Below are 15,155 nucleotides of genomic sequence, written 5' to 3'. Positions count from 1 at the left end.
TTCGATTCTTGCCGGAGTCACATATATTATTGTAAAAGTTCAACACCCTTGGATCTGGATTTGCACAGAACCTAGTGTGTTGAACTTTCACAAGAATAAATGCGGCTCGAATCCCACAAGTGGCTGCCTTCTTTCACATTTGGATCCTTTTGAAAGATCCGAATGCACAACCCTAGTAGATACTGGAGAGAGAAAGCTATTTCTACTTTTATTCCCTTCTGTACTAATAAAAATGGCCAACCCTTGGGAGTCTTTTTAATCTTATTCATTTACAGTGTAAGTTATTATTTGTTCATCTTTACACTTCATTCCAGGCTTCTCAAGTTAGCCATTTTACATACAATAAAAAAAATGTTTTCTAATATTTCCCATTTCTTACAGCTGTGCTACACTCTTTGGAGAAAGCTCCTGAAAGTCTTCTGGTGGCTGGTGGTGGCTTACACTATGCTAGTCCTTATTGCCATCTACACTTTCCAGTTTGAAGACTTCCCCATGTACTGGAAGAATCTGACAACGCTCACAGATGAGCAGTAAGTTTCCCTTTCTACTTGAGAAGAGGAGACGTTGCTCTTCCGAACTTATTTTGCCAACTCTGATACTTCGTCACATTGTTTGTTTCCTAAAACTTGTAATATTGTCTCCAGGTTGGGTGATTTGGGATTGGAGCAATTCAGTGTGTCTGCACTCTTCACCAGCATACTTATACCTGGCTTCTTCCTCCTGGCTTGTATCCTTCAACTTCACTACTTCCACCGACCTTTCATGCACATCACGGACGTAGCTCGGGCCTCTTCTAAAGAGAGCTCTGTGTATAAAGACAGGTGAGTGCTGCTCATCTTGTTAGTTATCATATGGGGAGTAGTTAATGAAAGTTCAGAGAATATGATGAGATGCTTAATCAAAGCAATTTTACTTCTATATTCTTTTTAAATGTGCAGCGTAACTGTTCTTTATATTGTGGTAACTGTGTGAGTTTTAACGGTCAGTGGTGAGAGGTTTTAAGACCACAATCCTTTTTTTGTCTGAGTTAAAAAAATAACATGCCCCTATTAGTGTTTTTTCTTTTTTTTTTTTAAATGTATTACTCAGCTTGAAACTCTGTGTTTTAACTGCTTGAAGTTGTTAAACATATAACATTATTGCTTGGGAACCGTAGAGAACTGCTGATCCCAAATAGGAGACATTTAACAGCAGCAGTCACACAACCTTGCCAATCTCTGGCTCATTAAGTTCGGGCAAGGCTTTACCTGTGTGTTTTACCCTCTTCTAAGGGTAAACATATAGGGCCAGATTATGAGTGGAGCGCTAACAGTTACGCGCGAGTGATAAGGGGTTTATCGCAGGTTTTTGCACTTGTCGGGTTTACTGCTCGTATCACAAGTTGAAAGTAAACGCGATAGCTTGAGTGCAATCGCTATTTACGCTATAATGATTACCGTGTTCTCAGAGCCCTGGTTAACTGTTTTGCAAAACAAAAAAGTGTCACAAAACACATAAAAAATACATTACAAGGTACAGTTACACTCATAATAACACCATCTAATAGAAGTTATTTAACAAAAATATTGCACAAAAAATAAAGGCTCAAAAATATGAGGTCTCAGGTGTTAGAAAAAAAGGCAAGTGAAGGGCTTTAACATCGAGATACATACATATGCATGCCTAAATATGTATATGTATGTATATATACTGTATGTATAGATGTTTGTGCATATGTATTTATGTGTTTATATGGGTATTTATATATTTACAGACTTATGTACACATATAAACACATAAATACATATATACACATATATAGACATTTATATATAAGTGCATTGGAGCCCTTTGGAGTTAAGTAGATGAAAACATGAAAAAACATATTTATGTAATATTTATATTTAATAAAGGTTTTAACTATGTATTTACTGTAAATATTTTACATTACAATGTTCTGCACATAGCAGGATATGTTCTAAGTATTTATAAATAGATATTCCTATATATATGTGTATATATCATAACCTATATATAATCATCTATATATAGGAATAAATATATATTGTACCAAAATACCATCAGATATATGTAGAAATAAGTATTTCTGAATAAATAGAACATATTCTTCTATGTGAAGAACATTGGGATGTGAAATATTCATATTTTCATGTTGGGTTAGTGCACATGAGAAGGGTTTGCACGAGAGCAGGGTGTTTTTTCCCCCCCCACTTTTTTTGCTCCATTGACTTTTATGGGGTAATACGAGAACACACACGCCATATTCTAACTTTGGCTTTTTGTGCTCGTCGTGTTAGTGCGCAAGTGATAACAGTTTACTTTCAACTCATAATATGAGCGCAACCCGAGAAGCGCAAAAAGCCAAACTTGCATTGCAGTTCATGCTCGGGCGGGAGCATTAAATAGTGCTCCACTTGTAATCTGGCCCATAGAGTTCCATGCAGCTAGTAGTTAAAAAAATTAGAGCTTGTGTTTTTAGCACTACAATAGTGTATACTACAAAATTTTTATATACTGGCGTATTTAGTTTTATTGCGCTTAGCTTTATTTCACTTTGCAGATATTGCATTCATTCTAACATAAAAATATCTTGAATAATCTATATGCAATGGTAAATAACCAGCTATAAGTTTAGGGAAGAAATATCTTGTCCGCTCTTAAAATAAAAGATATAGAATTCATTATATTATATGTATATCTGTGTGTGTGTATATATATATTTATTTATATATATATTATCACTGAAATTGTAAGAATAAACCAGACAGACAGGAATTTACCATGTATGTTTAATACTGTACAGCTGGTATTACAAGTCATTGATGAAACAATGGAGGAAATACGTGCAGTGCACTGTCCCTTTAACTCCCTAAAAGTAACTTCTGTGAAATGACATGTGACTGTGATTTTGCGCAGTGTAGTTGGTTGAGAAACTCAGTGTGTTTGTGTGTGTCTGATAGTGAACAACCCAAGGAAGAAGAGAAGGCAGCCGCGGAGACGTGTGATGAGGAAGAAGAGAATCTGGACGAAGGCTCCACACATGAAGGTGAAATTGAGACAATGTTGCTGGGGTATTCTGTAGTGGTTGTGTCAGACTGTATTCTTGCTATGTACAGATTTTATGATCCTTCCCCCCTCTGATTGTTTACTGTAAGAGAGAAGCTGACGCACTAGTTATTATCATCATCACCGTCCATTCTAACAAGCTGTCCTTATTTATCCTCATGTTTGTCACAGTTATGTTAAGTAAGTGGGACCTGGTGGCCCAGCGCCTAACGGTCCTCTTCTACAAGTTCCACCAACTTCTGCACCGGCTGCAGGTATTTCTCTGGAGACTGCTAGAGCTGCATATCCTGAAGCTGGTGGCTTTATACAGCGTGTGGGTGGCACTGGAGGAGGTGAGAATGGTGGTGTATATTTACTTTAGGCACTGGGAAATCTGCTGTCCCCTGAACACTCCCCCCCCCCCCCCACAACCGTTTTAGTGCTTGTTATCTCATTCATTTCTCACATCTAAGGCATTGACAGATCATGCGCCCCCCACTAGATGTTTAGGTACCAGTGATTTATAATACAATGAATAAATAAAGAAAACATTTGGGGAGTATAAGAGTAAGAAGTTACCATGTTATAAACCTATAGCTCATAATTTGCTCTTCCCCACATCCTGCTGCCCTAGGTAAATACCTAGTACGTAGGCTGCCCCTGAACCTACCTAGGTATGGTGTTCAACAAACGACACCAAGAGAATGAAGCAGATTACATAACAGAAGTAAACTGCAAAGTTGTTTAATAGTTTAAATATTAAGTACTAGTGCCAAAAGGGCAGTAGAAGTTATAAATAGTTAGACAATGCAATAAACACATGTATTGCTATAGCATTCCTTCATATGGGAGGAGGTGCAAGACCCTTAAGCTTATTGTATATAAATATAATGTAAAGAGAGAAATAAAAAAACTGACACTAGTATGATTTCAAGAAAAAGACAGGGAATATAACACACTTTAAGTATAACAACCCAAGACCAGATTTAAATAGATAAGCGTAGTGCACACAGAATTAAACACATGTACATAGCAAAAAATGTCATTTTAATATCATGAAAAACATAATTTATGTAAGAACTTACCTGATAAATTCATTTCTTTCATATTAGCAAGAGTCCATGAGCTAGTGACGTATGGGATATACATTCCTACCAGGAGGGGCAAAGTTTCCCAAACCTCAAAATGCCTATAAATACACCCCTCACCACACCCACAAATCAGTTTAACGCATAGCCAAGAAGTGGGGTGATAAGAAAAAAGTGCGAAAGCATAAAAAATAAGGAATTGGAATAATTGTGCTTTATACAAAAAAATCATAACCACCACAAAAAAGGGTGGGCCTCATGGACTCTTGCTAATATGAAAGAAATGAATTTATCAGGTAAGTTCTTACATAAATTATGTTTTCTTTCATGTAATTAGCAAGAGTCCATGAGCTAGTGACGTATGGGATAATGACTACCCAAGATGTGGATCTTCCACGCAAGAGTCACTAGAGAGGGAGGGATAAAATAAAGACAGCCAATTCCGCTGAAAATAATCCACACCCAAAACAAAGTTTAAATCTTATAATGAAAAAAACTGAAATTATAAGCAGAAGATTCAAACTGAAACAGCTGCCTGAAGTACTTTTCTACCAAAAACTGCTTCAGAAGAAGAAAACACATCAAAATGGTAGAATTTAGTAAAAGTATGCAAAGAAAAAATGATTATGTAACAGCACAAGAGATTCTCTCTAAAAACAACTCTCAGATGCACAGGGTGTCTATATAGTAAGGACCAGTCTTTAAGTATATTCCGTCCAAAGTTTAGAAAGTTGTTAGTACAGGATAATTATTTCAAGAATATTTCAAGGTGAAAATACTCTTGAAATAATTATCCTGTAATACTGCATTGTCTGGATGACAATTAAATCAGTGGTGCATAAAAGTATGGACTGTGGCTCCAAATAACCGGTTTAATGTCTAACCTTGCTAACACTGCAGTGCTTCTGCTTTATTAATTCATGCATGAACTAACAACGTTCTAAACTTTGGACGGAATATACTTGAAGACTGGTCCTTACTATATAGACACCCTGTGCATCTGAGAGTTGTTTTTAGAGAGAATCTCTTGGGCTGTTACATAATCATTTTTCTTTCATGTAATTAGCAAGAGTCCATGAGCTAGTGACGTATGGGATATACATTCCTACCAGGAGGGGCAAAGTTTCCCAAACCTCAAAATGCCTATAAATACACCCCTCACCACACCCACAAATCAGTTTTTATAAACTTTGCCTCCTGTGGAGGTGGTGAAGTAAGTTTGTGCTAGATTCTACGTTGATATGCGCTCCGCAGCAGGTTGGAGCCCGGTTTTCCTCTCAGCGTGCAGTGAATGTCAGAGGGATGTGAAGAGAGTATTGCCTATTTGAATTCAATGATCTCCTTCTACGGGGTCTATTTCATAGGTTCTCTGTTATCGGTCGTAGAGATTCATCTCTTACCTCCCTTTTCAGATCGACGATATACTCTTATATATACCATTACCTCTACTGATTCTCATTTCAGTACTGGTTTGGCTTTCTACTACATGTAGATGAGTGTCCTGGGGTAAGTAAGTCTTATTTTTGTGACACTCTAAGCTATGGTTGGGCACTTTTATATAAAGTTCTAAATATTTGTGTTTAAACATTTATTTGCCTTGATTCAGGATGTTCAACGTTCCTTATTTCAGACAGTCAGTTTCATTATTTGGGATAATGCATTTGAATAATCAATTTTTTCTTACCTTAAAATTTGACTTTTTTCCCTGTGGGCTGTTAGGCTCGCGGGGGCTTAAAATGCTTCATTTTATTGCGTCATTCTTCGGGCGGACTTTTTTGGCGCAAAAATTTTTTCTTTATTATTTCCGGCGTCATACTTGTCGCCGGAAGTTGCGTAATTTTTGACGTTTTTGCGCCAAAAATGTTGGCGTTACCGGATGTGGCGTCATTTTTGGTGCTAAAAGCATTTAGGCGCCAAATAATGTGGGCGTCTTTTTTGGCGCCAAAAAATATGGGCGTCATTATTGTCTCCACATTATTTAAGTCTCATTGTTTATTGCTTCTGGTTGCTAGAAGCTTGTTCACTGGCATTTTTTCCCATTCCTGAAACTGTCATTTAAGGAATTTGATCAATTTTGCTTTATATGTTGTTTTTTCTTTTACATATTGCAAGATGTCTCAGATTAAACCTGAATCAGAAGATACTTCTGGAAAATCGCTGCTTGATGCTGGATCTACCAAAGCTAAGTGTATTTGCTGTAAACTTATGGTATCTGTTCCTCCAGCTGTTTGTAATGAATGTCATGACAAACTTGTTAATGCAGATAATATTTCCTTTAGTAATGTTACATTACCTGTTGCTGTTCTTCCGACCTGGACTGTGATTTCAACAGATGCAAGTCTGACAGGTTGGGGAGCTGTTTGGGGGTCTCTGACAGCACAAGGGGTTTGGGAATCTCAGGAGGTGAGATTACCAATCAACATTTTGGAACTCCGTGCAATTTTCAGAGCTCTTCAGTCATGGCCTTTTCTAAAGAGAGAGTCGTTAATTTGTTTTCAGACGGACAATGTCACAACCGTGGCATATGTCAATCATCAAGGAGGGACTCACAGTCCTCTGGCTATGAAAGAAGTGTCTCGAATACTGGTATGGGCGGAATCCAACTCCTGTCTAATTTCTGCGGTTCATATCCCAGGTATAGACAATTGGGAAGCGGATTATCTCAGTCGCCAAACGTTACATCCGGGCGAATGGTCTCTTCACCCAGAGGTATTTCTTCAGATTGTTCAAATGTGGGGACTTCCAGAAATAGATCTGATGGCTTCCCATCTAAACAAGAAACTTCCCAGGTATATGTCCAGATCCAGGGATCCTCAGGCGGAGGCAGTGGATGCATTGTCACTTCCTTGGAAGTATCATCCTGCCTATATCTTTCCACCTCTAGTTCTCCTTCCAAGAGTGATTTCCAAGATTCTAAAGGAGTGCTCGTTTGTTCTGCTGGTGGCTCCAGCATGGCCTCACAGGTTTTGGTATGCGGATCTTGTTCGGATGGCCACTTGCCAACCATGGACTCTTCCATTAAGACCAGACCTTCTATCGCAAGGTCCTTTTTTCCATCAGGATCTCAAATCCTTAAATTTGAAGGTATGGAGATTGAACGCTTGATTCTCAGTCATAGAGGTTTCTCTGACTCAGTAATTAATACTATGTTACAGGCTCGTAAATCTGTATCTAGGAAGATATATTATCGAGTCTGGAAGATTTACATTTCTTGGTGTTCTTCTCATCATTTTTCTTGGCATTCTTTTAGAATTCCTAGAATTTTACAGTTTCTTCAGGATGGTTTGGATAAAGGTTTGTCTGCAAGTTCCTTGAAAGGACAAATCTCTGCTCTTTCTGTTCTTTTCCACAGAAAGATTGCTAGTCTTCCTGATATTCATTGTTTTGTACAGGCTTTGGTTCGTATAAAACCTGTTATTAAGTCAATTTCTCCTCCTTGGAGTTTGAATTTGGTTCTGGGGGCTCTTCAAGCTCCTCCGTTTGAACCTATGCATTCGCTGGACATTAAATTACTTTCTTGGAAAGTTTGGTTTCTTTTGGCCATCTCTTCTGCTAGAAGAGTTTCTGAATTATCTGCTCTTTCTTGTGAGTCTCCTTTTCTGATTTTTCATCAGGATAAGGCGGTGTTGCGGACTTCTTTTCAATTTTTACCTAAGGTTGTGAATTCTAACAACATTAGTAGAGAAATTGTGGTTCCTTCATTGTGTCCTAATCCTAAGAATTCTAAGGAAAAATCGTTGCATTCTTTGGATGTAGTTAGAGCTTTGAAATATTATGTTGAAGCTACTAAAAATTTCCGAAAGACTTCTAGTCTATTTGTAATCTTTTCCGGTTCTGCCATTTCTTTGGCGTCTTGGTTAAAGTCTTTGATTCATCATGCTTATGTCGAGTCGGGTAAAGCTCCGCCTCAAAGGATTACAGCTCATTCTACTAGGTCAGTTTTTACTTCCTGGGCATTTAGGAATGAGGCTTCGGTTGATCAGATTTGCAAAGCAGCAACTTGGTCTTCTTTGCATACTTTTACTAAATTCTACCATTTTGATGTGTTTTCTTCTTCTGAAGCAGTTTTTGGTAGAAAAGTACTTCAGGCAGCTGTTTCAGTTTGAATCTTCTGCTTATAATTTCAGTTTTTTTCATTATAAGATTTAAACTTTGTTTTGGGTGTGGATTATTTTCAGCGGAATTGGCTGTCTTTATTTTATCCCTCCCTCTCTAGTGACTCTTGCGTGGAAGATCCACATCTTGGGTAGTCATTATCCCATACGTCACTAGCTCATGGACTCTTGCTAATTACATGAAAGAAAACATAATTTATGTAAGAACTTACCTGATAAATTCATTTCTTTCATATTAGCAAGAGTCCATGAGGCCCACCCTTTCTCCAACATAGGTGTGTCCGGTCCACGGCGTCATCCTTACTTGTGGGATATTCTCTTCCCCAACAGGAAATGGCAAAGAGCCCAGCAAAGCTGGTCACATGATCCCTCCTAGGCTCCGCCTACCCCAGTCATTCTCTTTGCCGTTGTACAGGGACTGTAAAGGGGTTTAAAGCTTAAAACGGCTCCGGTTCCGTTATTTTAAGGGTTAAAGCTTCCAAAATTGGTGTGCAATATTTTCAAGGCTTTAAGACGCTGTGGTGAAAATTTGGTGAATTTTGAACAATTCCTTCATGTTTTTTCGCAATTGCAGTAATAAAGTGTGTTCAGTTTAAAATTTAAAGTGACAGTAACGGTTTTATTTTAAAACGTTTTTTGTACTTTCTGATCAAGTTTATGCCTGTTTAACATGTCTGAACTACCAGATAGACTGTGTTCTGAATGTGGGGAAGCCAGAATTCCTATTCATTTAAATAAATGTGATTTATGTGATAATGACAATGATGCCCAAGATGATTCCTCAAGTGAGGGGAGTAAGCATGGTACTGCATCATTCCCTCCTTCGTCTACACGAGTCTTGCCCACTCAGGAGGCCCCTAGTACATCTAGCGCGCCAATACTCCTTACTATGCAACAATTAACGGCTGTAATGGATAATTCTGTCAAAAACATTTTAGCCAAAATGAACCCTTGTCAGCGTAAGCGTGGATGCTCTGTTTTAGTTACTGAAGAGCATGACGACGCTGATATTAATATCTCTGAAGGGCCCCTAACCCAATTTGAGGGGGCCAGGGAGGTTTTGTCTGAGGGAGAAATTACTGATTTAGGGAACATTTCTCAGCAGGCTGAATCTGATGTGATTACATTTAAATTTAAATTGGAACATCTCCGCATTTTGCTTAAGGAGGTATTATCCACTCTGGATGATTGTGAAAATTTAGTCATCCCAGAGAAACTATGTAAAATGGACAAGTTCCTAGAGGTGCCGGGGCTCCCAGAAGCTTTTCCTATACCCAAGCGGGTGGCGGACATTGTTAATAAAGAATGGGAAAGGCCCGGTATTCCTTTCGTCCCTCCCCCCATATTTAAAAAATTGTTTCCTATGGTCGACCCCAGAAAGGACTTATGGCAGTCAGTCCCCAAGGTCGAGGGAGCGGTTTCTACTTTAAACAAACGCACCACTATTCCCATAGAGGATAGTTGTGCTTTCAAAGATCCTATGGATAAAAAATTAGAAGGTTTGCTTAAAAAGATGTTTGTTCAGCAGGGTTACCTTCTACAACCCATTTCATGCATTGTCCCTGTCACTACAGCCGCATATTTCTGGTTTGATGAACTGCTTAAGGTGCTCGATAGTGACTCTCCTCCTTATGAGGAGATTATGGACAGAATCAATGCTCTCAAATTGGCTAATTCTTTCACTCTAGACGCCTCTTTGCAATTGGCTAAGTTAGCGGCTAAGAACTCTGGGTTTGCTATTGTGGCGCGCAGAGCGCTTTGGTTGAAATCTTGGTCGGCTGATGCGTCTTCCAAGAACAAGCTACTAAACATTCCTTTCAAGGGGAAAACGCTGTTTGGTCCTGACTTGAAAGAGATTATCTCTGATATCACTGGGGGTAAGGGCCACGCCCTTCCTCAGGATCGGCCCTTCAAGGCAAAAAATAGACCTAATTTTCGTCCCTTTCGTAAAAACGGACCAGCCCAAGGTGCTACGTCCTCTAAGCATGAGGGTAATACTTCTCAGGCCAAGCCAGCTTGGAGACCAATGCAAGGCTGGAACAAGGGAAAGCAGGCCAAGAAACCTGCCACTGCTACCAAGACAGCATGAAATATTGGCCCCCGATCCGGGACCGGATCTGGTGGGGGGCAGACTCTCTCTCTTCGCTCAGGCTTGGGCAAGAGATGTTCTGGATCCTTGGGCGCTAGAAATAGTCTCCCAGGGTTATCTTCTGGAATTCAAGGGACTTCCCCCAAGGGGGAGGTTCCACAAGTCGCAGTTGTCTTCAGACCACATAAAAAGACAGGCGTTCTTACATTGTGTAGAAGACCTGTTAAAAATGGGAGTGATTCATCCTGTTCCATTAAGAGAACAAGGGATAGGGTTCTACTCCAATCTGTTCATAGTTCCCAAAAAAGAGGGAACGTTCAGACCAATCCTAGATCTCAAGATCTTAAACAAATTTCTCAAGGTCCCATCGTTCAAGATGGAAACCATTCGAACTATCCTTCCTTCCATCCAGGAAGGTCAATTTATGACCACGGTGGATTTAAAGGATGCGTATCTACATATTCCTATCCACAAGGAACATCATCGGTTCCTAAGGTTTGCATTCCTGGACAAACATTACCAGTTCGTGGCGCTTCCTTTCGGATTAGCCACTGCTCCAAGGATTTTCACAAAGGTACTAGGGTCCCTCCTAGCGGTGCTAAGACCAAGGGGCATTGCAGTAGTACCTTACCTGGACGACATTCTGATTCAAGCGTCGTCCCTTCCTCAAGCAAAGGCTCACACGGACATTGTCCTGGCCTTTCTCAGATCTCACGGCTGGAAAGTGAACGTGGAAAAGAGTTCTCTATCCCCGTCAACAAGGGTTCCCTTCTTGGGAACAATTATAGACTCCTTAGAAATGAGGATCTTTCTAACAGAGGCCAGAAAAACAAAGCTTCTGGACTCTTGTCGGATACTTCATTCCGTTCCTCTTCCTTCCATAGCTCAGTGCATGGAAGTGATCGGGTTGATGGTGGCGGCGATGGACATAGTTCCTTTTGCGCGCATTCATCTAAGACCATTACAACTGTGCATGCTCAGTCAGTGGAATGGGGACTATACAGACTTGTCTCCGAAGATACAAGTAAATCAGAGGACCAGAGACTCACTCCGTTGGTGGCTGTCCCTGGACAATCTGTCTCAAGGGATGATGTTCCACAGACCAGAGTGGGTCATTGTCACGACCGACGCCAGTCTGATAGGCTGGGGCGCGGTCTGGGGATCCCTGAAAGCTCAGGGTCTTTGGTCTCGGGAAGAATCTCTTCTACCGATAAATATTCTGGAACTGAGAGCGATATTCAATGCGCTCCAGGCCTGGCCCCAGCTTGCGAGGACCAGGTTCATACGGTTTCAATCAGACAACATGACGACTGTTGCGTACATCAACCATCAGGGGGGAACAAGGAGTTCCCTAGCGATGGAAGAAGTAACCAAAATTATTCTTTGGGCGGAGTCTCACTCCTGCCACCTGTCTGCTATCCACATCCCAGGAGTGGAAAATTGGGAAGCGGATTTTCTGAGTCGTCAGACATTGCATCCGGGGGAGTGGGAACTCCATCCGGAAATCTTTGCCCGAGTCACTCACCTGTGGGGCATTCCAGACATGGATCTGATGGCCTCTCGTCAGAACTTCAAAGTTCCTTGCTACGGGGCCAGATCCAGGGATCCCAAGGCGGCTCTAGTGGATGCACTAGTAGCACCTTGGACCTTCAAACTAGCTTATGTGTTCCCGCCTTTCCTCTCATCCCCAGGCTGATAGCCAGGATCAAGCAGGAGAGGGCGTCGGTGATCTTGATAGCTCCTGCGTGGCCACGCAGGACTTGGTATGCAGATCTGGTGAATATGTCATCGGCTCCACCTTGGAAGCTACCTTTGAGACGAGACCTTCTTGTTCAGGGTCCGTTCGAACATCCGAATCTGGTTTCACTCCAGCTGACTGCTTGGAGATTGAACGCTTGATTTTATCGAAGCGAGGATTCTCAGATTCTGTGATCGATACTCTTGTTCAGGCCAGAAAGCCTGTGACTAGAAAGATTTACCACAAAATTTGGAAAAAATATATCTGTTGGTGTGAATCTAAAGGATTCCCTTGGGACAAGGTTAAGATTCCTAGGTTTCTATCCTTCCTTCAAGAAGGATTGGAAAAAGGATTATCTGCAAGTTCCCTGAAGGGACAGATTTCTGCCTTGTCGGTATTACTTCACAAAAAGCTGGCAGCTGTGCCAGATGTTCAAGCCTTTGTTCAGGCTCTGGTTAGAATCAAGCCTGTTTACAAACCTTTGACTCCTCCTTGGAGTCTCAATTTAGTTCTTTCAGTTCTTCAGGGGGTTCCGTTTGAACCCTTACATTCCGTTGATATTAAGTTATTATCTTGGAAAGTTTTGTTTTTAGTTGCGATTTCTTCTGCTAGAAGAGTCTCAGAATTATCTGCTCTGCAGTGTTCTCCTCCTTATCTGGTGTTCCATGCAGATAAGGTGGTTTTACGTACTAAACCCGGTTTTCTTCCAAAAGTTGTTTCTAACAAAAACATTAACCAGGAGATTATCGTACCTTCTCTGTGTCCAAAACCAGTTTCAAAGAAGGAACGTTTGTTGCACAATTTGGATGTTGTTCGCGCTCTAAAATTCTATTTAGATGCTACAAAGGATTTTAGACAAACATCTTCCTTGTTTGTTGTTTATTCAGGTAAAAGGAGAGGTCAAAAAGCAACTTCTACCTCTCTCTTTTTGGATTAAAAGCATCATCAGATTGGCTTACGAGACTGCCGGACGGCAGCCTCCCGAAAGAATCACAGCTCATTCCACTAGGGCTGTGGCTTCCACATGGGCCTTCAAGAACGAGGCTTCTGTTGATCAGATATGTAGGGCAGCGACTTGGTCTTCACTGCACACTTTTACCAAATTTTACAAGTTTGATACTTTTGCTTCTTCTGAGGCTATTTTTGGGAGAAAGGTTTTGCAAGCCGTGGTGCCTTCCATTTAGGTGACCTGATTTGCTCCCTCCCTTCATCCGTGTCCTAAAGCTTTGGTATTGGTTCCCACAAGTAAGGATGACGCCGTGGACCGGACACACCTATGTTGGAGAAAACAGAATTTATGTTTACCTGATAAATTTCTTTCTCCAACGGTGTGTCCGGTCCACGGCCCGCCCTGGTTTTTTTAATCAGGTCTGATATTTTATTTTCTTTAACTACAGTCACCACGGTACCATATGGTTTCTCCTATGCAAATATTCCTCCTTAACGTCGGTCGAATGACTGGGGTAGGCGGAGCCTAGGAGGGATCATGTGACCAGCTTTGCTGGGCTCTTTGCCATTTCCTGTTGGGGAAGAGAATATCCCACAAGTAAGGATGACGCCGTGGACCGGACACACCGTTGGAGAAAGAAATTTATCAGGTAAACATAAATTCTGTTTTTTTGTGGTGGTTATGATTTTTTTGTATAAAGCACAATTATTCCAATTCCTTATTTTTTATGCTTTCGCACTTTTTTCTTATCACCCCACTTCTTGGCTATGCGTTAAACTGATTTGTGGGTGTGGTGAGGGGTGTATTTATAGGCATTTTGAGGTTTGGGAAACTTTGCCCCTCCTGGTAGGAATGTATATCCCATACGTCACTAGCTCATGGACTCTTACATAAATTATGTTTTTCATGATATTAAAATGACATTTTTTGCTATGTACATGTGTTTGATTCTGTGTGCACTACGCTGATCTATTTAAACCTGGTCTTGGGTTGTTATACTTAAAGTGTGCTATATTCCCTGTCTTTTTCTTAAAATCATACTAGTGTGTCTTCATTTCTCTCTTTTCTATATATTTATATGTAAAGTTGTTTAAATGATGAAAGTTTTTACTTTTATATTTAATTATCTTGAAAACAGGCCTCTTATCAAAACTCCCAATGTGGCACGCGGTATTCAGTAGAAACCTTTCTGCTATATCCCACTTATTCTCTTTACCTCAGGTCTCTGTGATGAATTTCTTATTCGTGGCGCTCTGGGCATTTGCTCTTCCTTTTTCTCGTTTCCAACACATGGCTTCCTGCCTCTGTACCATCTGGAGTTCCATCATTATTGTGTGCAAAATGCTCTACCAGCTAACGATAGTCAACCCACTGGAGTATTCCAGCAACTGCACACAGGTGAGGGCAAACACTGCACTGTGCATGTATGTTTTTTTTTTTTAAAGGGACACTATCGGGTTCAATAGACAAGCTTTTTACATAAATCAAATTTTTTGTTTGTTTACTTTTTTTTTGCTAGCTGGCATCCCCTTTTGCAAATAATTTATCTTGCTTTAAGGCACAACTGTAATATAGTTTGAGGTGTTTGGGTTTCATGAGCTAACATATAAATAGGTATATCAATGTGATTATGAATAAAAAGACAACAAAAGGTTAAAAAAACAGAATTAGTGTCAGTATGAATGGATTTATTTTAATGAAGTAACCTATCAGTTGAATTTAGAGATAGGAATATACCTATACATTTTATTAGAAGTGCGCTTCATTGAATTAAATGTAATTCTTGTAGCAAATGGCTGCCAGTTCAAGGCTCTATTGAAATGTGGCATATTCTTTATTTTATCTGTATGTGCAGAATAATCTTTTACATAGATTATTAGCTTGAGAAAAGGGGTTTAAGTACATTTCTGTATCTGTTTTTAAAAAAAACCCATTTTGCTCAGGATGTTTCCATCATCATTTTAAAAGTGGTTAAACAAGTTAAAAATGTTTTTGGCAGAAACAAATGTGTTTTAAAGACTTTAAATATAATTTGTAACTAAAACAACAATATCAGTTGTATACTTCCTGACTTATTTGTACTTCCTACCTTGCCTATCTGCCAACAAGCATTAGAAGTGAGTACACAACT

At 40.0% G+C, this 15,155-nt stretch overlaps 1 protein-coding gene across 3 annotated transcripts in view; it reads left to right on the top strand.

Moving 5' to 3' along the window:
* PIEZO1 (piezo type mechanosensitive ion channel component 1) overlaps positions 1 to 15,155 on the top strand; it is a 627,492-nt gene that overhangs the window by 420,290 nt on the left and 192,047 nt on the right. For all 3 annotated transcript variants that reach the window (XM_053706596.1, XM_053705806.1, XM_053707404.1), the window contains 5 exons: positions 382 to 530; positions 645 to 821; positions 2,961 to 3,046; positions 3,238 to 3,398; positions 14,246 to 14,422. In XM_053706596.1, the coding sequence (XP_053562571.1) occupies positions 382 to 530; positions 645 to 821; positions 2,961 to 3,046; positions 3,238 to 3,398; positions 14,246 to 14,422 (750 nt within the window). The remainder of the gene's footprint in view (positions 1 to 381; positions 531 to 644; positions 822 to 2,960; positions 3,047 to 3,237; positions 3,399 to 14,245; positions 14,423 to 15,155) is intronic.

This window comes from Bombina bombina, chromosome 1 (assembly GCF_027579735.1).
Source record: "Bombina bombina isolate aBomBom1 chromosome 1, aBomBom1.pri, whole genome shotgun sequence".
Taxonomy (NCBI): Eukaryota; Metazoa; Chordata; class Amphibia; order Anura; family Bombinatoridae; genus Bombina; species Bombina bombina.
Note: the sequence above shows the minus strand (reverse complement) of the source record. Positions and strands in the feature narration are given on the sequence as shown.